Here is a 23593-nt window from a genome sequence, read left to right as displayed (position 1 = left end):
CATGGATGTGCCGATATTAGTAGTGACATGTTGTATTTATGGCCACTCAGTGGTCGATGAGGCACTCCCCTATTCAAGTGTGTGGGAGGCCATTCAGTGGTAGTTGCCACGGGAATAGTGGTGTGTATTTGATGTTGTGGGTGGTAGTACACGGGGCCATGTAACAGTCGATATGAGAATTGTGTTTACTGTTGGGGTGGGGCCCCAAGAGGCAGCAAGGGTGTGCGTGTGTGGTCTTGGTGGATCGGTGTTTGTTGAGAGGGTGTATGAGTGTGGTATAGTGATTGTCAGAATGGTGTCGAGTTGGTAAGGTGTTGTGGTTAAAACAAAAGGAGTAGAGTGCAGGTCCGTTATGTGGTTGGGAGAACGAAGAGCTAACGGTAAGGAGTTAGATGGGATTAGGAGGGATTAATGTTGTTATTTAATAGTTATCAAGGGAGGAAAACTAAATGAAAGAGAAGGAAAATGATAGTAAGGAAAGTGGTCATTTAATTGTCATTCATTAGTTTTAGTTCCAAATTTTATCTCATTTCAGATGCTTTGAGGCAGGAACCGAAAATGGGGAGCTTAGCAACGAAGCATCGAGCTTCGGAGTAGTAAGATATTATCAATCATAATGAGATATAGTAGTACACTTACAATATTCGGATAGTGTTGGAACTTCTATGTATAGGGGTGTCACAGTTAAAAGAGAAAATTTTGGCCAACAGATATTTCCTTTGATTAAAATCATGCTGAGAGCTGCAATCATATTCTTCTTTGGTGCTTTCTTATTGCTAATCTGAGACACATGGTCTATAGTCTGATTGACATTAATTGGGTCGTGACCAACCCTGTTTATAATGAGATTTTGGATTGAGAGGGTTTAGTTTTTAACAATTATGCAACTCCGTTGATCTTTTTAACAATCTTTTGGATTATTTGGAAAGAAAGAAATATTGAAATTTTTTAAGACATTGAAGATATTTTTGTAAATATTAAGGATAAATAGTTAAATTATTTTGAATCTATACTTTTGGGGCATAGTTGTTTTTTATATGTAAATTTTTTGTACTTGATTACTCTTTAATACTTTTTTTTAATACATTTTTTAATTTTTATCTGAAAAAAAATATATTACTCATTTAAGTTCAATGAGTTCAACTGAAAAATGGAGTTGGATCAAATTAAAGATGACAATGTATTAATTCAAACTTTAATTGCATGTGAATAAAATGAGAATATAATATATAGAATCAAAATAATTTTTTAATGTCTTTAAACTATATATCGTATTATGAACAAATTATATAATTATTTATATTATTTTTTAATTTATAATATTTTGCTCATGTTAAAATTTTAATTAGACAATTAGTGTAATTTTTAATTTAAAAAAATTATTTTAATTTTACAGTATATGAAAGTATAGCATCACCTCTATGTTTTCTTTTTCTAGCTATTCAGCAAAAACAAAATTTATCAAGCATTTTTAACTTGGTAAAATTTTGAATTAGATAGTTATTAAAATTTTTATTTACACGATTTTTAATTCAATAAAATTTTTAGGTAATTACATTGCCATTATAATATTCTCTTTTTGAATTATAATATTCTCATTAAATATAATTTTAATTACATACTTTATTTATTTTCCTTTTTTTATAAAAAATGTTTTTAATTAAAACATAATTAATTAGACAAACGATAAAATTAAAATAGTTATGTCTTGAATTAAATAATAATATAATTACGACACTTCAATTAAATTTAAATAAAACATTTTAGTTAACAATTTTTAATTTATGTCAATTTTAATTTAAATTCTAATAATAATTCCGATGGTTTAATTGATAGTTTTAAGTTCTAGTACACATCCCAATTGATAGCTTTAAGTTATAATATGCATCTCATTCAATAGGTAAAATTATTTTTTAATCATTTTCAGAATATCTAAACAAAGATCTAATTATTTTAATTTTTTAATATAAAATAAAAAATAACTGGATCAAATGAAAAATGTTAAAGATAAAATTTGTAACAAAACTAAATATTAGGAATTAAATTGTACCAAGTGTCAAGTTTTAAAAATTTATTAAATAGTTCATTCTATTTCCTCTAAATTTTTATATAGATAATTAATTAAGTTTTTAATTAAATATTTTAAATTTATATAATTTTTAATTCAATAATTAATATAATTTTTAATTAAAAATTGTGATTTAATTAACCGAATCCAACCTTTAATATGATTTTTACCTTAGACATTTGGTTAAATTTTAAATTAAACTATATTTATTTTATTACAATTTTGAAGTAAACAAATAGTCTAATTAAAATAGTTTTATTTCTTAATTTTAATTAAATTAAACTATGTTTATTCTATTGCTCAAATTAAATTGAAGTTAAATATTTATGTTTACTATACTTGTACATTAAATATATAAGTTACAGAATATTTATATATATGAAATAAAATATAATAAATTGAAATCAAACATTAAATTATAGATTAAAAATTTTAGGACTTTAAATTTATCTAAAATTTTAAGGTTAAAAGTCTAGATGATGTAAAAATATTTTAAATTACTCAAATAACTAGATTTTTATTTAAAAAATAAATAGTTTATTTGAAGAAAGTAATATTTATAAATAAAACATATTTGATATAAAATAATCAAAATATCTATTACAAAATTTTATAATTTAAAATATCAAAAGTAATTAAGTAAATTGTTAAAAACTTAATAATGTAATGCTTAGTTTGTAAACTATTCAAAAAGTCGTAAGAATTTAGTAAACACCTTATTATCTTTTTTTTTTTTAAAAAACATCAATACTGCTTGACCCGGCCCGACCGTGGGTACTGTCTGGACGGGCCATCGGGATGAGCATAGCGGCCTGAAAACAACCCTAAACCCTCAGTGGAAAGCACAAGCATTCGCTGATTTGCGTCGAAGGAGAAACTTGAAAAAGTCGAAAGTTCAGGGTCAGGCCATTAGCAATCGCAACTGAAATTACTTATTGTATTGCCGTTTACTATAAAACTTTCCTGGATTTTGTCACTTGCTTTGTGTTTTTACCTTCTGTTTCTGCTTGATCCTCAAAACTCAATCTTATGAATATAGATCTTGCATCTGCTAGGTTTATTTCTTTTTTTTTTTCCTTTCATCAAACCAATGGAGTTTCGCAGCTTTTAACCAGACGGGCATGGAGTTCTTTATGCAGGATTTATTAAAGTGATTGGTACTCTCTGATTATCGATGTTTATGGAAATTTAAATATTCAAGTATAACTGAAGCTTTGAAAAAACTTTGGGAGTTAAGGCCGCCATTGTTGGTTTTGATTATGAGTTTTAACAGCTGAGCTGTATAGATTTTGTAGTCTGTAGACTGAAGCTTAGCTTGATCTTGTTGCAGTGAAATTTCCGTTGTATTTCATGGTCAGTAGAAACGTTATATGCTTAATGAGTCATTTTGAATAGGAAAGGAACTTACGAAAAGAAAAGGGGAAACAAGGGAAGGAAAAGATGTGCAATTCGTTGTGCAAAATAATCTTCTTCTTTTAGGTTATGTTTGGAACAAGTCGGAAATGCATTGGAATTTATGCAAATTTATGCTTTAATTAGGAGATTATGTAAGTTCTGTTGGAAGATAATAAAGTTTCACATGGAATGATAAAAATGCATTTTATGTCATATAAATTTTGTCAGAATTTTTTTTTTTGAAAATTAAATATCAGTTTGACAGAATTTAGAATGTATTTTCTGTGTTCTATTTGAATTTCTATATAAGATCAAATTAAAAAGAAGTTTTGCCATTTGCTAGTTGCACTAAGTCTGTATTTACAAATAAAAACCATAAATTTTTTAGATTTGTTACCGACATGGCCTTAGAGAAAATGCAAGGTTCATCTTACAAGTTATTATAATCCACTAGGTGTTTGAATCTAGTGTGAGTTATGAGACTAATTGTCGTTTAATATTGATTTTGTACTCTTTCTTCTTTGTCACTATTGACAGAGTACATTCCAATATATTTATTGTTTCAGGTACTGGTTTTAGCTTTTAGATGTTTGAAGCACTAGTTTGGGTTTAAATAGTTAAAGCTCTTTCATTTTTGGAAAATGGAAAGAAAATTTAATGGCTTCTTGGTTTGGATTGCATAGGAGAAATAATGAAGGTGCGATCATCAGTGAAAAAGATGTGTGAGTTTTGTAGAACTGTTAAACGGCGAGGACGTGTCTATGTACTTTGCACTTCCAATCCTAAGCACAAGCAACGACAGGGAATGTCGACGTTTGCAAATGAAGAAGCTATGCCTTCCATGTATGTGAACTTCTGTTCTCTCCATCTTATCATTGTCAATTCTTGCTGCAAATCTCAGCTGAATCAATAAAACATGTTGGAATTTGTTTGCCAGATTTTTCATTTGTCTTTTTGCCAAGTGGTACTGCATGGCCATAATGAAGGCAATACAGTCAATGCATGTGAAATTTCTCTGCTAAAGCTTTAGCATATAGAATATGTGCTTTGTGATGAATATATGAAATTAGGGTTTTGGTACTTCTAACCTTACACATAAATGAGAGCTACCTTTTTTGTTATAATCCTGGCGGATAGATTGAAGTATTACCCCTTGGTTAAAAGCAGGGTTATCTGCCCTTTATCAGGCAATGCTTTGCGTAAGTTGCATATTCTTTATTAAAAAATAATGTTTTCACGAACTTCATCCCAGATTGATATGCATCATTTGGTGATTCCATCTAGCGTTTGGTATTAATTCCTGGATATAGATGTCTTGTTGTTGGTCAGTTCCAGTTCTTGTATATTGTAACTTTGTTTTCCGCAAACTCACCAGAACCTCATGTAAGTAGAAAGCATTCTAGTATTTACTCGAGGAAAAACAATTATTGACAAGCTTGAAACTACATTGGCTTCTAGATTGCATATAGTAGGTACATAACCCTTTTGAAAAGAACAAAGCATTCCAGTTTCAGTTTGGTGTTACTTGCAAGCTTGAAACTCCACTGGCTTACAGAAAATCCATATAATAGGTAGATATTCTTGAAGAAGACTGTGCAACTGAACTTCAAGATGGAAAATTCATTAACTTGCTTGCCGGCATCTTAACAGGTCCTCAGAATCTAGTGTCAAGCCAGAGGCTGTGCCAACTCACAGCTTGCGAGGAGGTTTTACGTCCTTAATACCCGAAAAACTAGAGCCTTCAATGATGTTCGGATGGAGGGTTGGGCTGGCATCTTTCTTATTCAAACAGCGGAATTAGCACTACAATGTGAAATACAGTTGAGACAGTAACGATCAACTGATCATATAGTGCTAAACTCAGATCTTCTTTGAAGTATGGTCCAGTATGCCGTATTAGTTTACCTACCTTGCTGAGGTACAGTTTTATGATGCTTGGAATACCCAGTAGCCTTGACATTTTTTTGGTTACTACAAGTCTATAACATTGTTAGAATTCACTTGATAAGGAAGGAGCCAGAAAAAACTGGCAAGTTGTCAGTTGCATTTCATTTCAGTTTTCATTCTTGTCAAAGAAATGAAATTTCACCTGCTGACTTTTCTTCATAGGGAAGGTTAGAGTGGCAGGTATTAACCTTGAGGATTAGTTTTCTTGAGGTCTACCAGAAAATCTGGTATAGTGTTGTGAACTCCTATGGCTTGAAGGCAAATGAGAAGTCAAGCTCACATGTAACAGGACCCCTCAAATTCGAAGGACAAAACATTCTAGAGCTCTTGAGAGATGAACCCTAGGAATCCATACAAAAATGGCTCACTTGCCACACTACTCTTTTACATCGGTCACCAATCTAATATAATGTTTTCAACATTCAACGAATTGGGTTCGTTTTTATCAGTACTTGTGGTTAATATAACATTATTATTTTGCACAGATAGCAGTTTGAATTTTTTTTAAAAAAAATTTATCATATAAACAACAAATAGAGTCCGTCTATTATACGTAGACTAAAAAATATTGACTAACAGACAGTTTGATCCATATCTAATATTAGAGTGCATGCAATAACTGTTAAAAATATTTTCTAGTAAGTGAGGTCTAACCTCAGGTGAGACAAGAAGGTGCTTCACTGCTCTTATCACAGAGGTTTTGAGAATTTAAGAGAATATCATATCAAACTAAAGTTGTATATTATTAATTCCTTTATAGAAGAAAGAATAACTTCAGATTATTTTGATTCAACCCTCTCTCTCTCTCTTTTTTTTTTTTTTTTAATTTAAAATGTATAATTTAGTTTTTTTGGATATCAACTAAAATAATCACATAATATTCGTACTTTTTTTTTAATCTTTTTATTTTTTGTGCTGTTCGAGACTAGTCTTTAATTCCATAAATTTTCTCAAAAATATATTATTTATCACAACTTGCTAATAATAATTCGTTAAAAATTAGTCATATTAAAGTTATGGTGCCATCATTTGCTGTAACCAAAATATTTGTGAGATCGGAACACAATTTCTATGGGACTAAAGAAGTTGTTGGAATTCCTGTAGTGATGATACCTTCTTGGAGAAATTTTTAAAATTCATATTTTGTTTATGTATTCAAGCTAATTTTATTATATTGTTTGACTAATATTTGGGTGGTGGGTATGTAATTAGGCAGTGAAATATTTACCTTCTCAGAATTATGTTGAAGCCAAGTTAGTAAAATTCAATAATGTCAATATTTTTCTATTTTATAGTAACTTTATTGGAAATAGTTTAATTATAAACAAATATAAAACCGCATTGTTTCCTTTTGTATTTGTTTAGTTTTAGTTTTTTTAATGTTATATCATAATTTTAATTTTAATTTTAAATTACACTCGGTACTTTTATATATTCAAACTTTTTGTGTTATAAGTTCAAATTAATCCCTGGAGCGCGGGTTTAAGCCTTATGATTAACAATAATAATAATAATATTAATAATAATCAAACAAAAAAATAAATCCAGTTGAGGCGATTTTCCATTTTGCCCGCCACGTCGTGCCGTTTCGATGTCAGTTGTTGACCCAAAAGTTAAATGCGTCGGAGTCGCCAGTAACCCACCAATTATTATCATCGCTACTAGTCGCTAACTCGCCAACAAGCTAATAGATGATTCTGTAAAAAAACGCCATCCCTCTCAGAATCCAACAGTTTCAGTTCCATGGAATTTAATTCGCCTCCTGTTTCTGATTTCTAACTGCTTCCCCATCTTTCTTTATTAATTAATTCTTATTGATCTGTACAGAATTGGATTCCATTTTCTTCCATGAACTTGTTTCTCAAACTTCCTTTTACTCGAACCCATCTTCACTCTCTTGAAATTTGACCCTAAGTTCCTGTAATTCTAAGTAGATGTTTAACGTCTGCTGATTGGTTCTTTTATTATTATCATCATCATCTTCTTCTTCTTCCATTTGGCGAGAGAGAAAAAGAAGTTATGATGACAATAAACGGTTCGATTACTGCTTGGATCAGTCACTTCCTTGCTTGCATGGGGTAAGTCTTCGATTTCGTTTTTATAGTCAATTCATTTATTTCCTGCAAGTATTCTCCAATTAAGAATCTAAAGAAAAAGGTAACTCAAAATTCTAATTTTAATTTACTCGCTTCAATTAGGTATCACTTCACTGTTAACAAACATTTATTTTCTTTTCTTTTGTGTGTTGATGTGGGGAAAGACGGCGTTGAGAGTAAGGACTTTGACCTTTGCGGTAATATAGACATATATTTTCTTTCTGTTCTGGCCACTGTTGAAATCCATCGACGATTGGATATTCCTTTTGCTATTAATGGAAAGTATAACATAATTATCAAGCATTCAAGATACTGGACTTTCCAGCAAATTAACTAATCAATTTATTCGTTTCTTCCATATGATCTTTGAAATTGAAACCTGTGTGTGTTGAATGTCATAACAACCTAGCATATTGGTGCCTTGGATTCGCCTCCTGTGTTTGTGAACCTTCGTTAATCAACCAGCTTTGGTTAAGAAAGCTCTAAGTGAGCTTCACGAAGGTTGGTGCTATGAGCATATACATGCTTTTGTGAATCAAAGAAGAAAAAAGATATAGACAAAATGATTATACCTTAGCTAATGCAAGAATTCGCACGACGAAGCTTATATCGTTGGGTGAAGTTGCCCTCTCCTAGTGAATTGCTTGACTCGCCTTCCGGTTTCGACATAAGATTTTCTTTGAGATAGCCAGTATCTCCTAGTGCAGTAGGTGTCACAGGAGGAAGACAAGCATACTGATTTTGTTCAGAGATGAGGAAGGAGCATCCCAATAACTTGCGGTCACATACAAGGGGTTTGTCTAGTTTACGAAGTGAGTTAGCTGTGACTAATGACAGAGTTTGAATGTATTCTTGGTCAGGTTCGGTCTTAAGAATTTGTCTATTTCTATGAAACCTTTGGAGAATGATTAGAGATGGATGCTTCAGAACTTAATCACTAGAATCCTTATTTTTATTCTAAATTCTGTGGCTCCTTTGATGTTCTCACTTTTCAGCATTGCCCATTTACAAGAAACTTTAGTAAATAACAAAATATAACATTTGGGCTAGAGTGTTAAGTTGGTAACTTCTTTTCTTTGTAATGGATTCCGAAGTAAGAAAAGGTAACAAATCAAGTTCACTGATCCACTTAATGTATTGTTGATGTAGTAATTAGTAGTGGGGCTGCATAACTACTGCAATTGAGTGATGCATTGCTGGTTATAGTACGGAGATGATAAAATTCAAAATAAAAAGAAGATGATGAAAATAAATACCATACTTTTTTTCTGGAAAGTCAAAAGTTCTTCCTGTTGCATGTACTGAACTATGGAATGAATGTTTTACGCACTTATATCACATCCATACACACGGTTTAACCTGTCTTAGAACAGTGCAGTGGTTGTTTTGGATGTTGCACAAAACCAGCACCGATTATTGCTGTTGACGAGCCATCAAAGGGATTGAGGATTCAAGGCCGAATAGTGAAGAAGCCTAGCATGTCAGATGGTTTTTGGAGCACCAGCACGTGTGATCTAGACAACAGTACTGTTCAGTCTCAAAGAAGCATGTCGTCTATCAGCATATCAAACCAGCCGTTCAGTCATTGCAGCAGCACTATTGGAATAAACAGCAATTCTGACTTTGTGAATCACGGCAAGTTTTGTCATATGAAAATCTCTATTTTATTATTAGGGGTCGAAAGTATGTGTGCCGCCCCATCTTAAGGTGGATTGATTTTTCCATCATTTTCGTGTAATAACTAGATTTGAAGGGATTGTTTCATTTTCTTTTTCCTTTTTCGTTAATAGCTAGTTGACATTTGATGGTTTACTGTAATTTTAAGTCACAATTGACAACATTTCCTCTTCATGTTCTTTTAATTTCTTTCATTTTTAAGATTTTGTGCACTGAAATTTTGGTCGGGTTGCAGGTCTTCTTTTCTGGACTCAGAGCAGGCTTCAATGGACTCGAAATAGCAGGGCAAGGAACCAAACTCCGCAGAGATGGGAAAGCAATCTAGGGTGTGGTTTTCTACTTGTTCATTGGTTCTTTTTATGTTTGTAAAAGTAACGGGGAAGTTAGTTCATTCTTAAGTATTATTTAGTGATAAACATGTATAATTTGTTGATGTTCACAGTTATAATGGAAGTTATGAAAGTTTACTTGGAACCAGAAACCGATATCCTCAACCCATTCCGCTCTCTGTAAGTTTTCTGTGAAATCTGGGAGCTGCTCGGTTTTGATATTGCATTTCATGTTGGTTGAAAAGTTGGCTAATTGAGGTTTGAGTTTCAGGAAATGGTTGACTTTCTGGTGGACATATGGGAACAGGAGGGTTTGTATGATTGAAGAAGAGAAGGTGGACGGTGTCTGTTTTCTTTCTCACATATGGCTCTTCCATTTTCGGATATTGCTTGAGATTCTCTAGGGTTGTTGTATATTGCTTTGGGGCTGAAGGAAAATTATCAACTAATTTTTTCTCTTATCAACTGTTCTTCTTCTTGTATAATTCCATATCAAATAGAGAAGCTGCTTATTGTATCTTGATTGGAAGCTAAAGTATAAATTATTATACTTTTGGAGGTGGTAAAATGGATTGGGTGGATAGGCCCGGCGCCTGATGGGCTGGAGCAGAGCACAGAACAGGTTTTAGAATTGTGTGTGTGTTGTTATGTTCGAAATAAATAAATTTTATATAAAAATTGTGAGTTTATTTATAAAAGAATGGGAGTATAAGAAGGTATTTTTTTTTATTAAGTTTTATATATAAAAAATTTAAAAATTTTATATAAACATTGTGAGATTTTTATTGAGGAAAAGAAAAAAAAAAAAATAGCTATGTAAATTATTTTTCTCTTTTAGGGTATTACTAATAAAAATTTATAAGTGATGCGCATAATTTTGACATATATTTTTAATAAATAAAAAAATTGAATTAAAATACTTTCAAATTTGACTGTAGATTTAATGATATAATTATTTTATTAAAAATGAAACCAGTCATATTTTCTTCCATCACAATAGAAATTTTTTTTTATCATTATATTTAAAATTAAAATAAACTAGAAGTTTTGACAACAGATTATCATTTAGTTCCTTGAGCAAAAAGGAAAGATGTGGAAAAAAAAAAACCAGAAATACATTGAAGAAAACGTGAGAGGTAACAAATGAGTAGCAGGTTCAATGAAACTTAAGATAGGGTCTGTGTTGAAGAATCAATGCGCGCACACACACACACATGTATGTATATATATATATATATATATATATGAGAAGGAAGTAGTCAAAATGTAGAAAGAATGAAGCACACGTGTTCCTCTAAACGAAACCCAGAAAGCTTATTCTGTACCTACTACTACATCTTTCATTTTGTGGCGATTAAAACACCAAATTTGAAAATGGTTTTATTTGCGGGGGGGACGACAAATTAAGAGCTCCATGAATCACAACAATGACCTGCCACCAGTCACCAGCCTAATTCTTACTGGGTTTTCCGCATCATTCAACTCATCTCTGTGTACACGGAATTTAAAGCAAAATTCTTACATATGCATTCAATTAATTTAGACCGGTTCGACTTAAAACTAAAATAAATTGAATTAAATAACAAAAGAATTATGTCATTTCTTCGTCCATATCCAGACATGCAGGTCGTATGCTCACTTCAATAAGTCTACACTTTTTTTTATTAATACTCAAAAATCGTTACTAATCAAACGAAAGAAAATAAATCTATACACTAATTTACTCTAAATCAGTATAAAATTTGCCATGAATCAGTCTAAATTATAAAAAAAAGAAAAAGAAAAATGAAATCGAATTGAATTAGTATATTATTTATGGAATTAACTGAAATTTAATTGAAATAACAACATAAAATGAATCCGATAATCGTATTATTATTTCATTTTCAACAGTTACAAAGATCCATAACTTCAGGTTACTTGAGTCATTAGAGAAATCAATTCTGATAAATGTTGACACTCTACAAATCCTCAGTACACAGAGAAAAAGAAATTCTGATAAACTCGAAAATGGTAGCTTTCTGTGGAAGATGAAACAAAAAATGCCGGACATGATGGTGTTTATCTGAATTTTTGTTTCTTTGTGGGTTTTTAAAAGAATTTTATTTGAAAATTAAAATTTTAACGTATGATTATAAATTTTTCGATATCAGTAAATATTTTCATTCATTCGTAATATTAATAAGAATGATAAAAAATAATAAAACTTAATCCCTTAATCAATTGAATATTCAACTAAAATTTTTAGCTAATCAGAGCGTCAACCCACCATCTATCTGTTTGCCAAATCTTTGTTACAAACATAAAGATCAAAAGGAATGAATGGGATTTTGCAATGTTTGGTCAAATTTAAACCATGAGCTATTTTTGAAACAATCAGAGACCAAGAGAAAATCTTTTATATTAATATATATATATATATATCTTTTAGTGACTTTTATATAATTAATATATATATATATATATATATATGTCTCCAATCATGCATGATTATCTCCTCATTTATAACAAGCAGTCCCCAAAAGATTCCCTTCTGCTTTTTCAAACTTGATAATGTCAATTATGGGTTTTCATCATAAAAAAAAAAAAAAAAAAAAAAAAAAAAAAAAAAAACAGATACATGAACATTAACACATTCCTGTATATTCCAAAAAAAACAGACGACGATACTTTCAACTTGAATATTATGAGAATACAAACATGTTATTTTAATATAAAATATTTCCACTTTATACTTTTTACATTAATGAATGACTACAGCTTTTGTGTTCGTTTAACCACAAGAATTTGATGGTTCAGAACGGAATCGTTCCAAACTAAAACTAAAAATGGAAAACAATTCAAATTTATATATACATGAGATTTTTCTTCGTTTAATCTGGTCCGATTTAAATGTTTATAATAAAATAGAAGCTATTTTAAAAATTAAAAATTATAAGATATGTGTATTCACATACATATATATATATATATATAAATTACGATTGAGAACATATTATATGATGACACTAATAATAATAATAATATTTAATCCTTTTATTTATAATCGTTGGAAGCTGAAGCCCATTGTAAATCCTAAATAAATCGTACTGGTCAGTTCTTCAGTCAGTCTGATACAATTCAAATCCCTGTGTCTCAGCAGCTTGCGAATTAACTTTTCCATTACTTTTATGAATCATGCGGAGATTATTAATTAGAAAATGTTGGAAAGAGAGAGAGAGAGAGAGGTATAATAAATTAGCAGTGGGAAAAGACAACAGCTTGCTTTTTTCTTGGCGTCCAAACACCATCATCCGTCTTCAATCATTGTAAAAACGGGAGAAGATCGATATGCATACAGAGAATGAATCTTTACATTAAATAAATAAATATATTTTTTGAGTTTCAGAATTTAAATCAACATTAGTTATTATTACTAAAATTTTATTTAAGGAATATTTTTAAGGCTCCTAAAAATCATCACCTATTTTTATGCACTAACTTATACATACGTTACTTATACTTAGCAGTTAAATAACGCACTTTAAAAAATAATATTATGTGAAAGTATCAAAATCACGAAGAACAAGAAAAATTGATAGCAAATTATTCCATCTCCCGTTAATTCATTAAGAAATAATTTAATCGACAGCTAACTATTTACTTTCTCTCCGCACCCATCCTTAATCTAATATTTAGATTATCATACGTATATTAATAAACTTATAACATCATTAACTTATTGTAAAAAATAATAATACTTCAAAAATGTCATCTTTTGTTAACCTAATTCTTTTTCCATCTAAAACCAAAAAGAACAACTATATATGCATATATATATATATATATATATCTCATATATACGTAAGCTTGACACATAAATGTTACCTTATCAAGTCATATCATCAATAACTATTTCTAAAATTAATTTAATTATTTCTTAATTTAAGTATTTTAATTATATTTTTTTGTAATATTTCAAACTCCAATGTAGGTGGGTGCGGACGTTAATTACTTATTTATATATGATTGAAACATCTAAATTGATTTATAAATATAAAACAGAAACCAACAAGATTTTCTTCACCATCATCTGTTGATCTTGAACTTATTTCTAATATCATCTGACCTGAATGAGGGTGAATTGTGGTGAGATTGGCGAGCTCAGTAAGAAAAAATATTTTACAACAGAGATTTACTTACATACATTCATACAATATATAAAATAAAATAATATTTATAATCAAAAAAATATCAAACAAAACATGTCAATCAAAATATATAACAAAATAGAATTCATCACACGAAACATATTTTAATTCTCACTCTTATAACCTAATTCTTATTCTTATTTTAAATCAAACTTACACTCGAAATATTACGTCTAAAGTTTCATCGTGCGATATCGTTTATATCGTTATCAAAGAGAGACGAAATGGATCCCCCAATCGCATGGATAGCACACATATAAATTTCACAATGATCACAGTAGTTACGTTTGTTAGATGACTCATACTCACAAATACATATTCATGTTTGGACTAAATTTTAAACTCTATCCATGTGTAGGTTCAACATCATATTTGATCGCCACCTTACATTTTTCTTTCTTAATTTAATTTAATTTTTTTGTTCTTTCTTTTTTTTCTTTTCTTCTCTTTCTCTTTTCTTTTTTTTTTTTTTCCTTTCCTTCTTTCTTTTTCTTTTCTTCTTCCCCTTCTTCCCCCCTTTCCGTCGCGTCTCACCTCTTTGACTGCCGCTAACTCCTCCTCACGTGGCCAAGGCTCCTCCCCTTACTCTACTCTCTAGGCCCCGATCCTCACTCAGCTCGGCTTCCTCTCTCACCCACTCGAACTCAGCTCTCTTCCTCTCTTTCTTTTTTCTCTTTTTTTTTTTTTTTTTTTTTACTTCTGCTATTTCATTATATATATATATATATATATATATATATATATATATATTGCCGCTTGGTTTGTTTTCCTTCTCTCTACATTCTTTTTTTTTCCTAATTAATTAATATATATTATATATATATATATTTTTTGTATCCAGCTGGGTATTACATTTTTAATTAATGTAATTCAATGAATATAAATATATTTACAACATACAATTAATTTTATTATTTATATACGTACATGAGAAAATGAAATTGGCATGGAGGTGCATATTTATGCTCATAGCTATGCTAGTTAGAGTAAAACTTTTATAGTTTCTCAATATAATTAATGAGAAACAACATGCATATATATACACACACACACACACACACATGGAATTCAATATATCAATGTCGTGCTACTAAATAAAAATGAGCAATATATATATATATATATATATATATATTGTTGAGAAAGATGGAATATGAAGTATATTGTTCATGTGAAAGATGATAATTCTTGAAAATCTAGCTGTTAAAGCAAAGCCAAAAATGAGTTATTGTTAAATGAACTTAATTACGACTCTCATTATTAAGATCAGTATATATATATATGTATATATATTACAATAGGATGAGTACGATTTAATTAATTGAATATAAAGTTATTAAGTCACACACCAACCTTACAAATATATTAAAAATATCTAAGCATTAACAAATAAATTTTGGTACCCATATTAGTAATTATAATATTTAACTCAGTGTTGATATACAGATTAAGTTAAATGCATGCATGAAATATATATAATAATTATTATTATAGGATAAGATTTTGAAAGTTTAATTGTTGAGTACGTAAATTCGAATGCTTGGTAATTTCCAATAAATAAATTAATTTATATTAATAATTTAGAAAAATTAGATTCATGGAATTTTATAAATTACATTATGAAATTCAATGTATACTAAAAATTAACTTTATGAATGAAATAACTTTGCAGCCACTTATCTTGTGAGTGTACAGAGTCTAAAATGGAGACACAGATAACCACAGACGAGGGATCACCCTGGTCCAATGCTCCTGGTCTTAAATATATATGTGTGTAAGATTTCTCGGTCACATGTTTAATTTTGAGCCCATCCTTACCTCATCAAGTCATGGGGCCGGCGAATCATCCCATGCCAACTCATATTCATTGCACATTCATTATCTTCATGATCTTTGTCCGCATAACATTAAATATATATCATCATCCCATCCGACTTTCCCTTTTTTCAGAATTAATTAAATAACCTTCTATTAGTCGTTTAATAAGAATTAATAGTTTTAATGGTAAGATTTAATTAATTAGTACATAAAATATAATCATATACGTATGTGGTCTTGTAATACCCAGAGGTAAAGTCAAAACACCATATACATACACATGTGTATATGCACATTCTTTATATATATATATATATATATATTATATTATATATAAATGTGTAAATGTGTCCATCTTTAGCCTCAATTTCAAAATTGTCAAAAAAAGTTATTCGCCACATACCTCTAAGAAAACACCTTAATCTAAACATGTACTTTTTAAAAAAACCAATATTTTGAGAATTTTAATTATTTTAATTCTCCTACTCACCCACATATTATTCATATTTTCTATTTACTAAAATTCTGTCAGCTATGAATTTAAGATAAATTTTATATATACGTAAAATTAACAAACAGGATGTAGATATAATACGTATTAAATTAAAGCGTTATGTATAAGCTGAAGGAAATAAAATAATGTTTTTAATATTGTAATAATGATTTGATATTTTCACACATTGTACAAAATCTTACTTTAACCCATGTGGTCAAATTTACATTGAACGAGGGTGGATCAAATAATTAGCGGGTAACGATAATTTTTATTTTTGTACCTCGTATATTTTTATTATCATTAAAAATTAATAATTACGGTGGGGGTATCAAAAAGCTAGCTATTACTAATTCGTCAAAATAAATAGGACGCCTCTAATTATGTTCGCATTCTCTCCATAATTCTTGAATAAATAATTATTTTTTTCTACCCTTTTATATATACACATAATATATAAACTGTGATTTCACTTAAAACCTAATCTCCTTTAAACCCAACATCGTTTATTTCTGGCATAAGATTTGATGAATTTGTACCTGAAAACAAACCTTGACATTACAATATTCAGATACATTTAAATGACAAACTCGCAATTCTCTTCCTAAGGATGTCTCGTATCGCAATGAAAATATATTTATCAATAGCTTAATTATTTGCAAAGTATTAAAATATTATAATATTCAAATTAAATTCGTATGCTAAAATATTATTACAATACACTATACGTGTAGAATATCTGAACTTGGCAAATTCAAATCGACTAGAAAAAGATGTTTGACCCAACCACAATCATAATTGTGATCTAATCTCTGCAATATCATCATAATCTTTTATGACAATATTAATAATGATAATCTTTTCACACACAAGGTGCTTTTTTTTTTTTTTTTAATTAATTAATTAATTAATTGATCATGTATGTATATATATATATATATATGTGCGCGTGTGTGTGTAATAGTAGATTAAAAAAAGAAGAAAATAATAATAATAAACAAGTGTATGAACCATCTGATGCTCGGATTGAAAAATGTCCAATTAACATGGTCGGCAATTTGATTATAGTTCGTCTTTGTTTTAACATTGAACTGATATATACATATACATATATATTTAACAAATTAAAATAAATATTAACTAATTAAACATTATGGTGGGTGGCCTGAAAAAAAGATCCATTGATTCTAACCATTCTATTAGTTATTATTATAATTATAATTCATATCCTGACTTGGCCATGCATAGGGACCCGACATACGCATACATATTTATATAAAAAAATTACATATCATATAAAATTCACACTAGAACTAAAAGTGTGGCTCTCTATTTTTTTTTTTAAAAAAAAAATTATTTAAATTGTATAAAGAGAAAAAAAAATTAGTTAGAAATTAAATTCGTAAGAAAAAACAACGAAAATAGAAAGTAAAGAAAATTCACAGAACCATAAAGGGGGGGAGATGTTCGCAGTTTTCTACATTGAGGGGGTAAGAAGTCAACCCGTATTACGTACACAGAAGAACTGACCAGATCTTTCCGGGCGATGAACAAATTTTGACCGCTGCTGCGAGTACGAGTTGACTTAAAAAACAACTTGACATACACATGTGCTTGTAGAAATTATTATATAATAAATAAATAAATAAATTTAAAATACAAATGATTAAGCTTATAAAAAAGAAAATTAACTAGTCATTTGAAGGCAATTTCTATCGCCTGTTGGTCTCGTCAAATAGTAAAGCAGGTCCCCTCTTTTGATTAAGCTTATCATGCATGATAATAATAATAATAATTTCCACAGACAAAAATTTATGTGATTAGTTTATTGAAAAGATAAATTATCAATTTTTAGTAATTGGTAAATCATTCTGAAACCCTACCTTAGGTGGTAGGTTTAATCAGTGGATGCACTCGAAACAAAAAAAAAAAAAAAAAAAAAAAAAAAAGAAAAAAGAAACAGGGCAAACGGGGCATGACCCAATACGATTAATCAATGATTTTCACACTTGCACCACTTGTTGCTCAACCTGACCACTCGTGTCCCGTCCCCTCTTTCACCCATTTCCACCAGGCTTAATGTCATATCAACAGCACATAAAAAATATACAATTTCTTAAATGAAGTCCATCTTTATTAAATTTTAGGTGGTTATAAAAAAATTTAATTATCTTTTACTACAATTAAATATCCAAAAAATCAAATTATTAAATAGTTTTGCAAATAATGAAACTAATTTTAAAATTAAAAGCATAGTTAGTCCTTAAATTTAATGTTAAAAAATTGCAAATTAAGTAATCAAATCACTCAACATGAATTGAATTAATGACGGCAACTGGGTGAATAAAACTTTTTAAAATTCGGAAATTTAAAAAAAAAAAAAATCAGAACCTTCATTTACGTTCTCTTTACAATTTCAAGGAAAGAAAGCAGAAGCGGTGGGTTCCAGGTATGTCTCTGCAAAAATTGGAAAAAAGGAAATCGTGGAGAGAAAAAAAAAAAAAAAAAGGGGCAATAGCCGGTTTCCGGTGAATTCCATGTACAGGCGCGTGGTCTTGGTTAGGAGAGAATAACTAGTTTTGGGAAAGATACATTGCATTTAGCGGACGTTGTCAGTTAATGTATCTGCAAATTCAACCAAAAAAATTAAAAAAGGAAATTCTCAACACGACACCTTCTCTCTCTCTCTCTCCCAAAATCAAATATATATGCTGTTTGGTGGAGTTCGCCAAATTAACTCCCCTCTTTCTTTTCTCCTCTTCCTCCTCCTCCTCCTTCCTTCAATCCCTTTTTTTGCCCTACTCCGTTAGGGTTTCTGCCTCTTTACAAATATCCGCGCTCCATGTCATGCATTCATCGCTTCTAGGATTATTGTTCCTGATCTGCTGCGCCTTCGTTCACGGTTCCACTTTTTGCGTTTTCGGGTCTTCTCTTTTGCAAGTGTTCTTCTTTAAGATTGAATCATGCCTGCTCTTGTCAATTATAATACTGGTACCTTTCTCGCTTCTTTTTCCTTTTCTTTTCCTTCATATTTTTTTTGTTGTTGCTCTTATTCAGTTTTAAGTTTAGATTGATTCCGGCATGTTAGTTCTGACTTAGAGATCCATTTTATACCTTAGATTAATTGGATTATAGTTTGAATCTGTTTACTGATATGGAATAAATTTATGGAAATGGCATTTTTAATAGCCGATGAAATCTATTGCTACAGAATAACCTGACGGTTGTTAGAAAGATAGACTTCTCCAGGAAAATAGAGTCTCAAACTTTTAGGCATCACTTAAGAAGTTGCTTTTATTTAGCGATGTTAAGTTCACTAGTTTGGATGATAATGTTTCTTCCCCATTACAAATTTCAGGTGATGATGAATTCTTGTCTGCCGGGTCGTTTTGTACGAACCCCATGGATTTGGGTCGATTGTGTTCGATCGGCTCCTATGTGGATGTATACTACCCTCCTCTCAAAAGGGCTCGTGTTAGTGCTCCCTTTGGCTCTGGAGAAGACGTCTTTGAGCAGAACAAGCAACCGTCCATTGAAATTCTTCCAGATGAGTGTCTCTTTGAGATCTTGAGGCGCCTCACAGGAGCCCGGGAGAGGAGCTCATCCGCTTGTGTTTCCAAGCGTTGGCTTACTCTCCTGGCCAGTATTAGCAGGGATGAACACTGTGAGGTGTCTATTCCTGTTTCAAATGATGTAGAAATGACCTTGGCTGATGATGATGGGTATCTAACAAGGTGTTTGGAGGGAAAGAAGGCAACTGACCTTAGACTTGCTGCTATATCTGTTGGAACAAGTGGCCGTGGAGGACTTGGAAAGCTTTCTGTTAGAGGAAGCAATTCTGCTTGTAGAGTTACTGATTTTGGTTTATCGGCTATTGCTCGCGGTTGCCCTTCTCTTAGGACTCTTTCTATATGGAATGTCCCTCATGTTGGTGATGAAGGTCTTTCTCAGATTGCTAAAGAATGCCTGTTGTTGGAGAAGCTTGATCTTTGCCAGTGCCCTTCAATCTCTAACAAGGGTTTGATTGCAATTGCGGAGAACTGTCCAAATTTGACATCTTTGAACATTGAAGCTTGCTCAAAGATTGGTAACGAAAGTCTTCAAGCTATTGGAAAGTTTTGCCCCAATCTGCAGTCTATCTCTATCAAAGACTGTCCTCTTGTTGGTGATCATGGAGTATCAAGTCTCTTGTCATCAGCTTCGCTCCTGAATAAAGTTAAGCTTCAGTCCTTGAACATCACAGATTTCTCTCTTGCTGTTATTGGACACTATGGTAAGGCTGTTACCAATCTACTCCTCGGCAGTCTCCAGAGTGTGAGTGAGAGAGGCTTTTGGGTCATGGGTAATGCTCAAGGTTTGCAAAAATTAGTTTCTTTGGTGATTACTTCTTGTCGAGGAATAACAGATCTGAGCCTTGAGGCTATTGGAAAGGGTTGCACAAACCTAAAGCACATGTGCCTTCGCAAGTGCTGCTTTTTTACCGACAATGGAATGGTTGCCTTTGCGAAGGCAGCGGGATCTCTTGAGAGCCTGCAATTGGAGGAATGCACTAGGATCACCCAGGCTGGCATTGTTGGCGGTCTCGCAAACTCTGGAATGAAACTGAAATCTCTTTCCTTGGTGAAGTGCACGGGAATTAGGGATCAGGTGTTGGAAGTTCCATTGCTTTCTCCTTGCAATTTGCTTAGGTCCCTTTCCATCCGAAACTGTCCAGGTTTTGGGAGTGCCAGCCTTGCTATGGTGGGAAAACTGTGCCCCCAGCTTCAGCATGTAGATCTGAGTGGGCTTTGTGGAATAACAGATGCGGGGCTTCTCCCACTTCTGGAGAGTTGTGAAGCTGGACTTGTCAAGGTTAACCTCAGCGGCTGCTTTAATCTGACGGATAAAGTAATCCTGGCCTTGGCCATGCTACATGGTGCAACCCTTGAAGTCCTTAACCTTGAAGGATGCAGGAAGATTACAGATGCAAGTTTGGTGGCAATAGCAGATCATTGTGTGTTTTTGAGTGATCTAGATGTGTCAAAATGTGCTGTTACTGATTCTGGAGTCGCTGCCTTGTCTCATGCAGAGCAGCTCAATTTGCAAGTCCTTTCCTTTTCAGGTTGTTCCAAAGTGTCAAATAAGAGTCTGCCTTTCTTGCGGAAGTTGGGCAAGACATTACTTGGTTTGAATCTCCAACACTGTAATTCAATAAGCAGCAAAACAGTCGAGTTGCTCGTGGAGAGCTTGTGGAGGTGTGATATTCTTTTCTAAATAGCAACGCAATCCAAAATGCTGCGCATTGACAGGGAGCGGTGTTGGATGTAGGATGAGTACTCAAGAGGAACTCCAGTTTATCTTAACAAATCCTAGAAAGCATAAGTTCATACCGTCAGCTCAATCGGGTATTGGCGTCCAGGATAGATTTTTGGCACCCCTCCCCTGTAAAGGGCCTGTTTGGTAACAGAGTGGCTTGGTTGTTTTCCAGGGGACTTTGGCAAGTCTTTTTTCTTCTTCACATCATCGTTTTTTGCAGGCTTTCTCAGTAAAAGCTTGTTGTGAAAGTTATATATTCTCCCCTCTCCCATCTTTAGATCCATCGGGACTGGGACCAATGCTCTTTCATGGCCATGGTCTCCCTGAGAATACAGTTACCAGCCACCTGTGCTCCATCTCCTTTCATGTTTGGGTCCTTGGCTTGTTCTGCTGGATGTTCAGTATCCAATATTTTAGCTTTGTCATGTATCCATTTAATGGCGTAATTGACTAAGCTTTTGATGTTCGAAGTCCTATATATATACTGTGTTGTTGGAATTATCTTGTTTACTTCGCATGTGTGTTCTTCTTTGGTGTTTGAAACTCAGGTTAAGGGTCTGGAGGTCCTCTTTGATTTCTCTGTAGTAGAGTCTTGTACGGTTGCCTTGGACAGTTCTGTTCTTGAGTTTGCCTGTGATGAGTGGGCTTCTGACGGTCTTTCACAGCCTTGTTTTTGGTTGTTTTTTTTTTGTACCCTCGGAGTCCAGTCTCTCAGGCTTGTCATGTAATAGGAAGTGTACTCTGCAACTACTTTGGCAATAAAGATTTGATTTCTGTATTTGATTGAAATGATGCTTCAAAATTTATTCATCTCATTTTGACAATTACAAACATGGAACAAATTGCGTTTGGCTAACGAGTTACTTTGCTCTGCCAAAACGTTTTTACACATGGATGGATGAGTAGAAGAAACAAAATAAACAAAGAAAGAAATTCACATAACCAGAGAAGCCATTAATTTAATTTCTGTGGATAAAATAAAGAACATTTTAACTGACGGGGAAGCATGCTATTCTCGATTAAATAGTTGTAAAAGAAAAACAAATGGAATATGAATATTATAGGAAGTCTCAACACAGACTCAATTCTCTATGTCTTTGAACAAGAGAGAGTTAGAATGAATAGAGATGTGTTATAATAATTACAGGTCGGATGCCTTACACTGCAATCCCTCAAAAAAAAAAAAAAAAAAAAAAAAAAAATTCACTTGGTTTTGATAATTATTTTAACAAAAATTGACAGAGAAAATAACAATTCAGAGAGTTACCAGCAAAGCAATGATGATTGCGGGGTTGCATGAGATTGCTCAAGATACATTTAACTTGCATTAATCTCATGATTTCGCACAACTAAGATAGATTTTATGCCAAAGACAGTCCTTTTTATTAGTGGTCCCCAGCAATTCTCGTGTCAACAAATTAGAAATTGGGTTTGTGGAAGAACAAAATTCCAATTTACTTGGACAACCAAATACAGCATTTATAAATTGTTTTTAAGTTTTGGAAGTTGCTCAAAATTCCTTTACTCGACTAAAAATAAAGACTAAATTAGTTGTATAAAATAATACATTATCTACTTAAATTTACTCCAAATTTACCACTAGTAATTCATTAACAAAGTTGTTGGACATGGCCTGGGCTCAATCCAAAAATTTACTCCAAATCCACACAAGTGAATTTTAACATCAATTGGTTTTGGTTCAATTTTATATTTAAATATATCTAATAATAAAAGCATAAACTATAACACTATAAAATTTTTCTACCTATTTATTTTAAAAATTAATATTTCAAAAAAAAAAATAAATAAATACATTCCTAGAGTGTGGTGGAAATTAGTATGCATATATAAAGATGATATAAACATTTACAATAGCACATATCTAACATGTCGGACATATACTTTTTTTTTTTATTATCTTTAATATCGAATGCATACTTATTCTATTCTTTTATTCACAATCACATGTAAAAAAATTCACTCAAAAAAAAAAAAAAAGAATACTATTAATTGCTAAAGATATTTTATCACGAAAATTAATATGCATATATAAAGATGATATAAACATTTTCAATAGCACCTAGCTAGCATATCGGGCATATACTTTTTTTTTTTTTTTTTTCTATCTTTAATATCGAATGCACACTTATTTTATTCTCTTATTCACAATCACATATAAAAAAATTCTTTCAAAAAAGAAAAAGAAAACTATTAATTGCAAAAGATATTTTATCACGATTTAAAATAAGAATAAATTTAAAATATTATTATTTGATAAAATTTAC

The 23593-nt window shown here is 31.4% G+C and overlaps 2 protein-coding genes across 6 annotated transcripts; both read left to right on the top strand.

Annotated features, from left to right (window-relative positions):
- The first annotated feature begins 2810 nt into the window (after nucleotides 1-2810).
- LOC110815663 (uncharacterized) lies at nucleotides 2811-10029 on the top strand. 5 transcript variants are annotated; one of them, XM_022043549.2, is made up of 6 exons: nucleotides 2811-2968; nucleotides 4147-4306; nucleotides 8885-9141; nucleotides 9419-9509; nucleotides 9626-9692; nucleotides 9784-10029. In XM_022043549.2, the coding sequence occupies exons 2-6, from the start codon at nucleotides 4155-4157 to the stop codon at nucleotides 9835-9837; spliced, it is 621 nt and encodes a 206-aa protein (XP_021899241.1). In that variant the 5' UTR covers nucleotides 2811-2968; nucleotides 4147-4154; the 3' UTR covers nucleotides 9838-10029. The 5 variants fall into 5 exon arrangements, with proteins under 5 accessions (XP_021899241.1, XP_021899243.1, XP_088063709.1 ...); XM_022043551.2 differs by having other exon boundaries at nucleotides 2832-3005; XM_088207583.1 differs by lacking the exon at nucleotides 2811-2968 and adding an exon at nucleotides 3012-3218.
- An 8634-nt stretch (nucleotides 10030-18663) lies between these two features.
- Nucleotides 18664-22097, top strand: LOC110815637 (EIN3-binding F-box protein 1). Its single transcript, XM_022043499.2, has 2 exons — nucleotides 18664-19004; nucleotides 19372-22097. Exons 1-2 carry the CDS (start codon nucleotides 18977-18979, stop codon nucleotides 21264-21266), a joined length of 1923 nt encoding a protein of 640 aa, XP_021899191.2. The 5' UTR covers nucleotides 18664-18976; the 3' UTR covers nucleotides 21267-22097.
- The last annotated feature ends 1496 nt before the right edge of the window (nucleotides 22098-23593 follow it).

Source organism: Carica papaya, chromosome 7 (genome assembly GCF_054855325.1).
Source record: "Carica papaya isolate Zhongbai chromosome 7, ASM5485532v1, whole genome shotgun sequence".
Classification (NCBI taxonomy): domain Eukaryota; kingdom Viridiplantae; phylum Streptophyta; class Magnoliopsida; order Brassicales; family Caricaceae; genus Carica; species Carica papaya.
The sequence above is the reverse complement of the archived record's forward strand: the minus strand, read 5'-3'. Positions and strand labels throughout refer to the sequence as shown.